The following is a 10,453-nucleotide window of genomic DNA, read 5'->3' as shown; positions in this document are numbered from 1 at the left end:
ACTGTTGCCTTTGCCTCATTCAATATATTGAGATAAACGAGATTTAGTTTCCCTTAGCTCTTGGATAACTTTGCTCCTTAAACCTTTATAAATCAGTCATGCCTCTTCTAGTTTTAATTGCCTTCCTAAGTGCAGCATCTCTAGATTAGTTTCCACAAATTTTCATTAAACCACAATACACTGTTTTTATGTTTAGATATTATCTGTATCCTCACATTAAATCTTTCCCTCACAGAGTTGATTCTGTGACTAAAAGTATCACAGCCATAATCCAGATTATCAGAGGACAGTACATCATACCAGTTCAAGCTGTTAATTTCACTAGGGAAACGGTCAATAGCCAGTGGTAAACCCTGTAGCACAACAGTGGTTTAAGCTAACTGCTAACATCAGCATACTAATATGCTCCAAATGACAATGTTAGCATGTTGATGTTTAGCAGGTATAACATTTACCATGTTCACCATCATAGTTTAGCATGTTAGCATGTTAACATTTGCAAAATACTAAATTTACTACACTAAACTAAAAGTGAGACTGATGACTGTCAGTTTTGAAGGTCATACAAAGTACTGGACAAATTGAAATTTTGACTTGATGATGGTGCTAGCTTAAAGGTCAGGGGATCAAAGTTATTACAATTCATCTACGAGGGACAATTAATGGCTTTACCAAATTTCACAACAACCTGCTGTTGGCCTGGACCTTGGTCTTTGGTGGCCTTTTTTTCACCTACATAACGTTGCAAAAATCAGGGACATCCTGTCTTAAAAATATACAGAAAAACTAATCCACACATTTGTTTGTAGGCTGGATTATTCCAAGTCCTTATTATCAGGCTGCCCCAACAAGTCTCTAAAAACTTTCCAGCTGGTCCAGAATGCAGCTGCATGTGTACTGACAAAAACTAGATAAAGAGATCATATTTCTCCTAGTTTAGCTTCTCTGCACTGGCTCCCTGTAAAATCCAGAATAGAATTTAAAATCCTTCTCCTCACCTACAAAGCCCTTAATGGTCAGGCGCCATCATATCTTAAAGAGCTCATAGTACCCTATTACCCCACTAGAACACTACTGCTCCCAGAATGCAGGATTACTTGTGGTTCCTAGAGTCTACAAAAGTAGAATGGGAGGTAGAGCCTTCAACTATCAGGCTTCTCTCCTGTGGAACCATCTTCCAGTTTACATTTAAGAGTAGGCTTAAAACTTTCCTTTCTGATAAAACTTAGGGCCAGCCCAGGCTTGCCTTGGACCAGCCCCTAATTATGCTGCTATAGGTCTAGACTGCCAGGGGACTTCCCATGATGTACTGAGCTCCTAACTCCTCCTCCCCCTCTCCATCTGTATGCATTCATGTACCATTAATGCTAACGTTACTAACTTGGTATTTTCCCCATGGTTTTGTCCTTTCTCATCTCACAGGAAACCCTGGGTTCTGGGTCGAGCCTTCGCGATCCTTCACAGTCCTGTTGGCATCCTTCCCTGGCTGCTGCTGTGTCATTGACATTATTGTTATGATTGTTGTTATTCTGTCATTTTTGCCCACTGCTACTGCTATTATTATTAGTCATGTTTCTTCGGTCTAGACCTGCTCTATGTGAAAAGTGCCCTGAGATAACTTCTGCTGTGATTTGGCACTATATACTTAAAATTGTCTTGACTTGAAAATTCACTGAAAAAATCAAGGATCACCAAAATCAGCAGGATACATTCTCAGGAAACCGTGGATGGCTCAAGAGTTTGTGCCAATCCATCAAATTTGTTGAGATATTTCACTAAATAAGTAAAAACCTTAAAAAATTTAGAGGATCACCAAGGTCATTGGAATTTAGAGCCCTTGAATATCTGTATCCAATTTCATGATAAACCATCCAATAGTTGTCTATATATTTCACTCTGATCTACAAATATCATACTTATACATGGTGGCGCAAGAGGAAGGGTTAAGGGATCACCAAAGTTAGACAGATTCATCCTCTGGGGACCACAGTTGTCTGAACAAAATTTGATGAAAAACATAAATTATAAGACCATAATAAAAAACAGTTATAGTCAAGCTAGATGACTCAATATCCTCATTTCGATCTTTGATTATTATTCTTTACATCTAGCTGACCTGTGTTGTTAACTGTTGTTTACATGCTGAACCCAAATCAGCCTTTCACTAAGTGACAATTGAATTCCAGCCCAGAGCAAACTGCACAGTTTGTCACTGGTGCACTGCTACTAGACCAGTTCCCTCTGCATTATTTTTTGAGTTCAGGGGCTGCAGTTGAGTCAGTGGAGTAGGTCCTGGTGAAGATTCTAAACATTTCCAGTGCAGTAATCATTAAAATGATCACCACTGACAAAGCCCTGTGTGAGATTATTGTTTCTGGACATGGACTGGATTCCTGGACATTTCTGTAACTTACTTGCAACCAACAGTGACTGTGTGCAGAGGAGATTCTTCATATATTTTGGTAGACTGTATGTTGTTATGTACAGTACATGGGACTTGAAAACTCATGGAAGAAACTGAAAGCATTTTTTCTTCAACTGAGTCACTGTTTGTGGATTGGATGGAGAGCTATACTGGCTACCCAGCTAAGACCCGCTGTAATTGCCCTTTGCTCTGATTTGAATATGTCTGGGGCATCATCTGGAAAAAGATGCAGATGTAAAATGATTTATTCCCCTCTAACTTGTACTTTTCGAGCTGGCTAAATACAGAACCTTTGTATAAACCACCTGTGTCCCCTTTCCAGCTTGTTCCATGCGCTTTTTGTTTGACTGTTCCCGGCTTTTCAGAAAAGGAACCCCCTCATTGTGTTTTGCAATCTTTGTTGCACTGTACATTGCCTGCCTTTGTAGCCACATAGTACAATGCCAGTTTCAGATAGACGGGCTCAATATGTGTTGTCAGCCTCTCCCTCACCACCCTCAACAGGATTCATTTCATCAACACTTTAAGATTAAAAATAGCCATGCAAACTGCATGGCAAAGTCTATGTTGTAAGGATTTATTCTGGAAAGCTCAAGGTTACATTAAGGTGAGTTCAGATTGCTTTCTGTTACCTATCATTTTTATATACTTTCTCCTCCAAGTCTATACTGTACAATATAAAGTAGATATGTATTTATAGAGTGTATGAGGGGGAATAAGATAGCAAATGAGTTCAACGCACACATATTTACAGATGCACACAAGTATCAGTGCTGTAGCTAACATTGAGGACACAGAGGACAAAGATGTCCTCAGTAATTTTTCTAGGATTTTGGAGAACAAAACATTTGATGATGTAAAGATGATGTAAACACCATGACGTAAAGTTATACATAGCAAAATGTTCAAAGGCAGATACCTATATATTTGAGATAAATTGCCTTTAAAACTTCTTTCCACACCAGGATTTAATTCCTGGCAAAGTGAATAAAACTCAGCATTTTGACAGAAAAAAACAGCCTTTTCCAGGGTTCTCAATTGAATCTCACAAATCAAACATCTCACAAAGTTTTTATTTTTCCTAACCACTGTTCCATGGTCAAGAACTTTCATGCTTAATATAAAAGAGCATTTAAATTAGTTACTATAAAATGACATAGAAAAATTGTACAATCTTTTTTTCTTTCTTTTCTCTGTTGTTGTCCAAAAACTGTTTAAGACATGTCTTTGGAGCCATTTCTAAACAACCACGATAACCACTCTCTTCAGGGATGAAGGAACGTGTCACCCAGTTGTAACAGTGTGACTCATTGACGTGTTTTTAATAGTTCTTTGACAACAACAGAGATATACGGCATAGAGGAATAAGATATATCATGCTTTGGATACACACAATATTTGTTAGTAGATCAGCTCATTGTTGGTTTGGCTCTGCACATGAGATTTGTTGACAAGAAAAATATAGAAAACCGTACATAACCAGCTTTTTCCTTTAATGACCATGCCACCAGAGCGTATGGAATTTGTTTTCGGTACAACATAGAAAAAAAACTCTCAGTACAGTAACAACAGCACCACATATAGGCAAACATTACACAATAAATAATAATTACATTATCCCTAGAGCTGCAAGTAACACCACATGAATCAGAATTATTCACCTTTAATTTCCCGGGTGTTGTTCATTCTTGACCTTGGAAACAGTAGTTTGACAAAATAAGTTAATATCCTCTAGCAAGCTCTTTCTAAAACTTTAAACTGCATCTCATATGGGATGGCTGTAGCTCAGGAGGTAGAGTGGGTTGTCCGCTAATCAGAGGATTGGTGGTTTGATTCCTGGCTCCTCCAGTCCACATGTTGAAGTGTCCTTGGGCAAGGTACTAAACCCCAAATTGCTCCTGATGGCTGTGCCATCAGTGTGTGAATGCATGTGAATGATTAGATTCCCTCTGATGGGCAGGTTGGGACCTGGCATGGTAGCCCCTGTACCCATTCAGTGTATGAATGTGTGTGAATGGGTGAAAGTGACTCATAGTTTGAAAAGTGCTTTGAGTGGTCAGAAGACTAGAAAGGCACTATACAAGTACAGTCCATTTACCATCTCACAGCCCTTATCAGTGAATGGAGTTTTCTCAGTTGCCATTATGCTGATTCAGTGGTCATCATGTGACGGAAGTACAGAACATCAGTCATATGGAGTGGGTTTACCCCACAGTTTAAATAAAAATAGCACTGAGTAAAATAAAAATAGCACATATGTTTGTCATAAAACTGATAAAGACCTGTTTCATCAGCTTGTCTGTGCAACATGGGTGTGTTTACATGCACTCTAATACAGTTGAGTTTTGGGAGTATCCCAGTGATGTGTTTGTGTATGTAAACATCATATCCTGGTTTCAGAAACCTGGATAAGCTCTTATCCTAGTTTTTAGAAAGCCAAGTTATATAGTGGTTGGTCAGTAAAACTAAAACTATGATGATCACTGATGTAATGATGACCTACACCACAAAGTGAGATGGAAAATAAAGTTTTTGACACTGGTCATGTTTGTATTGTTTGTCCTATTTCTTTTCCATTACTGGTCAGACAGAGAAACCATGTTGAACAGTGGTGGATACATTTATACAGCCAGAAACCAAACTAAGTTCCTCCTCAACCGCTGAGGTAACACAGTCTGTAAAACAATGACAGAGAATTATTGAATGTGAAGGAGACAAAGATGTGTCTGCACTTCTGCAGATGATCAGACACCTGGATAATAATACAATCATGTACAAGTCCATGCAGCCACCCAACCCTGTAGATTAAACATAAAAAAAAGAAAATTACACACACAAAATATTGTGTGTGTGTATCCAAAGCCTGTTATATCTTTTTCCTCTACACTGTAGACCTCCATTGTTGTCTAAAAACTATTAAAAACATGTCAGTGAGTCACACCGCTGCACTGGGTAACATGTTCCTTCATCCCTGGAGACAATGCTTACCGTAGTTTGTGTGGAAACAGCTTCAAAGACTAAAACAGCTATAAGACTCTAACCCTCAGGAGAGGTTCTTAGTACAGCAGACACCACTGAGCATGCACAAGGACGTGGTTCCGTTTACAGGTTGGAGGTTGTGTTGTATAGCACAACAAGCTGGCAAAGCTCTGTAAACGGAACCATATTCTTGTGCATGCTCAGAATGCCATGTCTAAACAACTATAGTAACCACTCTCTTCACGGATGAAGCAACATGTCATTCAGCATAACAGTGTGACTTATTGATGTGCTTTTACTAGTTTTTTGGACAACAACGGAGGTCTACGGCACAGAGGAATAAGATATATTAGGCTTCGGATTAACACACAATATTTGTACATAGATCAGTTCCTTGTTGGTTTGGCTCCAAACATGAGATTTGTTGACAGTAAGAAAAATATAGAAAATGGCCAGCCTTATCCTATAAAGTAAAGTGAAGTAACAAGAAACAAACTAGATTTCTCTTATACTAGAAAAATATCAAGATTCGGGTTAGCTAGCTTTATTCAGACAACAAAATGAAATTTGTTGTGATGACAGTAAATGATGAACATCACCAAGCTACAGATGATGTCAAGAAGATATGATGTGGCTTATCTTGCACTCAGGTTCACTGGGTGAGAGAGCCGTCCGTTCCCTTCCTCAATGTAGCTGATGGTTGATAAATAATACTAATTCATTAAATTGGTTTAGAGTGGCATGGGGGGTATTATTTTTCTCTGGCTCCAAAGAGGGACACGACAGAAAGGGTTTTAGAACCACTAATAGACAGAAACATTGTTCTATTATTAATATTACATTATCAATAACACTGTTGATGACATGATCTTTTACTTTCTTATTAAGGTTAAGCCATGGGTGACTGGTCCATACTTGGTCGCTTTCTGTCTGAGGTACAGAACCATTCTACGGTGATAGGCAAGATCTGGCTCACCATGCTGCTCATTTTCCGTATCCTGCTGGTGGCCTTGGTGGGTGATGCTGTCTACAACGATGAGCAGTCCAAGTTCACCTGCAACACCCAGCAGCCTGGATGCAACAATGTGTGTTATGATACCTTTGCTCCCGTTTCTCATCTGCGGTTCTGGGTTTTCCAAATTGTGCTGGTCTCCACCCCATCCATCTTCTACATAGTTTTTGTTCTGCATAAGATTGCAAAAGATGAGAAACTTGATGGCCAGAGGGCACAGGTAGTGGCCCAGAGGCCTCTCAGACAGAGCTGTGGGCAGATGAAAAGGGATGGCATGGAGGCCCTGAGGATAGGCATGCCCGCCTACTGCTCTCATTACAGGGAAGAATGGGATGTGAGGGAGAGGGAAGAAGCAGAACAAAGCTTTCTGGAGGAGGATTCTGGCAAACTTGGAGAGGATCCCACCCAGCAGTCCAACCAGGTTCTGCTTATCTACATCCTTCATGTGTTACTACGATCTGTCATGGAGATCTCCTTCCTCGTGGGCCAGTACTTCTTGTTCGGGTTTGAGGTCCCTCATCTGTACCGCTGTGAGACTTATCCTTGCCCTACTCGTACAGACTGCTTTGTGTCACGTGCCACTGAAAAGACTATCTTCCTGAACTTCATGTTCAGCATCAGTCTTGGCTGCTTTGTGCTCAACATTGCAGAGCTTCACTACCTGGGCTGGGTCTACATTTTCCGCATTCTCTGCTCAGCCTGCTCCACCTGCTGCAATCAGGAGAGGGACACTGTCAAATTGTACTCAAAACACAATCCCCTCCTGCTGCAGCTCAGGCATTCCCTGAGGGGCCAGCTGGTTCTGCAGACCCCCACAGCCATGGCTCAGGAGAAGACTGGAGGTCTGCTCACACATGCTCCAGCTATCTCCTTTGAGACAGACTCAACTGTGGAATGCACTTCCAAGAGAAGTCCAGATAGCAGAGACAAAGTGAAGGTCAAGCTGGCCAACATGGCCAGGCTGGGACGAACTAAGAAGTCCTGGCTATGAGACTATGAGACTGACATTTTTCTTATATTTGTGAAAAAACATAATACATAAATTCATCAACATAGAGACTTTGAGCTATAGAACATCAGTTTCCTGCAATGTAAACTGTATTCTTAGGCCGTATCCAAATCCCATAATATGCAGTATGTATTATATATAATTTTTAAGTATACTTTTTCTGCAGTTAGTATTTACGAGAACTCTGTTCTTTACAATTTTGTACTAACAGGAAAAATGCAATAATTGCATAGATGGCCATAAATTTAATTGCAACCATGGAATGTCCATTACATTTCACAAAGACAAAGTTAAATTTGACAAAATTAACTTAAAGTCCCCCTCCACTCAAAGATGTGTTTTTGTTCTTTTTCTTTCACTTGGATGTTTGAGCTTCTCTATGCAGAATGATGTATGTACAGTTTGCTTTGACATTCATCTGCTGATGGGGGGGTGGGGGGGCTGGTAAACTCCTTCAGAGCACCTTGTTGGATGGTCGAATAGCTTCAGAAACCGAGACGGTTTCCACACCTTTCCAACTGCAGGTGTGCTGGGCCTGTTCAGTAACTTTCCAACATCAACCACCAGCATTCACACTCACCTCATGCACTGATTAGTCAGCTGTGTGGAGGTGAGACAGGAGCCAGGGTTTGAGCTTCTCTCTCTACATAGCTCTCCTTTTTTATTCTTCACACTATTTCTGTCACTTTACATGTTATTTAAACAATGGAACAAACCCCTCTCCCTCCGAACGCTCAGTTTGTCACTTTGCCTGAGTGTGACTGTTCAGAACAACTATAAACACATTGGATTTGGACACCATGTTGTAAGATCGCTCTTATCGACCATAAAATGAATCTAAGGCGTGTACCTACAAGCATGAATTGTGACATCACAACTAGTTGAGGGCCTTTATTTATTGATATAACTTAGGTGATATAACTCCTATCGAAACACAGTTACAAACAACTAAATGCAAAATTAAAATTATAAACATGGAATTAAAAACAAATAAAGTCAAATAAAATAAGCAGCCAGTTCAGGTAAAATCAAGAAATGCTTTCCGATAAAAGTATGTTTTAAGAAGAGACTTGAAAGAAGACACTGACTTAGACAGTCTTATTTCCTCTGGCAATTTATTATTCCAAGCAGAGGATTTTTATATGTCCCAAAATATGTCTGGAGGGGATCTTTAACATTAAATGTAATTGAAAGCTCTTGACTTTGAATGAAGATTTTATTGTCAGTCACCAGAATGAACTTTCACAAACAAAATGTTTTTGCAAAGATGTTCTCCTTGTTTTGTTTTTATAAGATCTTCCTGGAACTGTCTCGCCACTCTCTGTAAGTTGTTTCTCAATTTCCTTTGAGAATTACACTGTGGAACAATAATGTACATCAACTGCACACATAAAAAATTTTTTAGAATACATACTGAAAGTTTGGATTATACTTTTATACTTTTCTAGTGTGAACACTCTACATACATAGAAACTGCTTAGAAATAATATGTACTATAGAATTAGAGCACAGCTATCGATTGAGCTTATGTTCAGTCTTTCAATACCTTGCTTTATCGCCCTTGAGGATTCTACTCATATGTAGATACTGTGTACCTACATATGTGTTGCAGGATTGACATAGCACGTTTTCTCATTTGTGGAGCATGAATTATGCCTTCACCTCTGATTCCTTACTGATAATAAAGGCAGAAACACATTTATCCACAAATATGTTTCTAGTTTTTATGGAATTCCATTAATGATACTTTTTGGAATTTAACACTGAATCCATATGATTTTTTTCCCAGAAGTGTGTTTGATTTGATTTGATATCTTTATTTTGCCATTTTTTCCCCCATTGAACAGTTTTAGTACCTAATAACTATAACTGTTTCATCACTTTACAAATTGAGTACAAAAAAATTGTGGAGGTGGAGGTGGAGAGTGCAGCTGCTCATTTTGCACACCCAGCCCTTATCATTGCTCTCAACCATTCCCAAGCTCCGGTTTTTGAGATGTGTTTTGTGGTCATGTTAAAATGTTGTCAAATGACTTTGGATTCCTCTTATATGATATGATGAACATATGAAACTGCTTTAACCTGAACTGTGAGTTCAGTCACTCTCTTACTAATTTTGAGATTTTTATTCAACCTTGAAAAGCTCTCAGTTAAAGTGTGGAAAATCCAAAGGGGAGCACTGATTTTCAGAACCAAACCTTTTCAGATGGTGTCCTTACGAGAAGTTAAGGGTAAAAATGATCTCAACAAGCTCTTTATGGTTTTTGAGTTTTCAAAGTATGCATATTGTTCATGTTGTTCAGTTTCACAGAATGCTGTAAATGCATACCAAAAAACATCTGATGACTTTGTAATATGTTTTTTAAAAATGTGCTCAGCCAATTGGCTGAAATGTTTAGTTTTTTGTTTTTTTAAATCCCAAACTGAATATTGCCATGGAATACATTATTTTCTGATTATACCTGTTATCAATATGATATGTTTTTTCATTGAATATTTATTGAAATTGTTATCAATACAATTTTTTGGACATTTTTTGAAGTTTTCAATAAAAATACAGGCACTAATCAGATAGATCCAGGGTTATACTGCTAATAGTAACTCAGCTCAAATTATTATGCTATAAGACAATTATACTTTATATAAATTTACTTACCTCTTATTTCCCTAAACGCTTGTACTGTAGCACACTTTTTAAGAGGGATTCACTTCCAACTTTTGATGACATCTGGTTCTTGTTGGAATACACTTACATTGCTCAGGACAAAAGCATCTGCCAATGTAATGTCATGTAATGTAACGTGTGAATACAACATCACCATACGTACTCTTTTTTTAAAACTCTGCTTTACGGCCATACAAAATGAGTGCAGAGAATTCAAAATGGTGTGTAATGAAGCTCAGACATGTGTCACATATTTAAGACTGATATTGAACCAGTCGCTCTCCTGTGAATTAAGTAAATCTTGATTTAGTTTTTTTTTATTTGAGTGCAAATGAATGTAAGTCCCTGTCTGCAGAACAAGAC

The 10,453-nt window shown here is 38.6% G+C and overlaps 1 protein-coding gene across 1 annotated transcript; it reads left to right on the top strand.

Annotated features, from left to right (window-relative positions):
* The first annotated feature begins 6,300 nt into the window (after positions 1-6,300).
* Positions 6,301-7,407, top strand: LOC121899213 (gap junction delta-2 protein). Its single transcript, XM_042414876.1, has one exon. The coding sequence runs from the start codon at positions 6,301-6,303 to the stop codon at positions 7,405-7,407; it is 1,107 nt and encodes a 368-aa protein (XP_042270810.1).
* The last annotated feature ends 3,046 nt before the right edge of the window (positions 7,408-10,453 follow it).

Source organism: Thunnus maccoyii, chromosome 6 (assembly GCF_910596095.1).
Source record: "Thunnus maccoyii chromosome 6, fThuMac1.1, whole genome shotgun sequence".
Taxonomy (NCBI): Eukaryota; Metazoa; Chordata; class Actinopteri; order Scombriformes; family Scombridae; genus Thunnus; species Thunnus maccoyii.
Note: the sequence above shows the minus strand (reverse complement) of the source record. Positions and strands in the feature narration are given on the sequence as shown.

Coding starts and splice junctions, on each gene's coding strand:
- LOC121899213 (XM_042414876.1), top strand. CDS start 6,301: ATGGGTGACTGGTCCATACTTGGTCGCTTTCTGTCTGAGGTACAGAAC.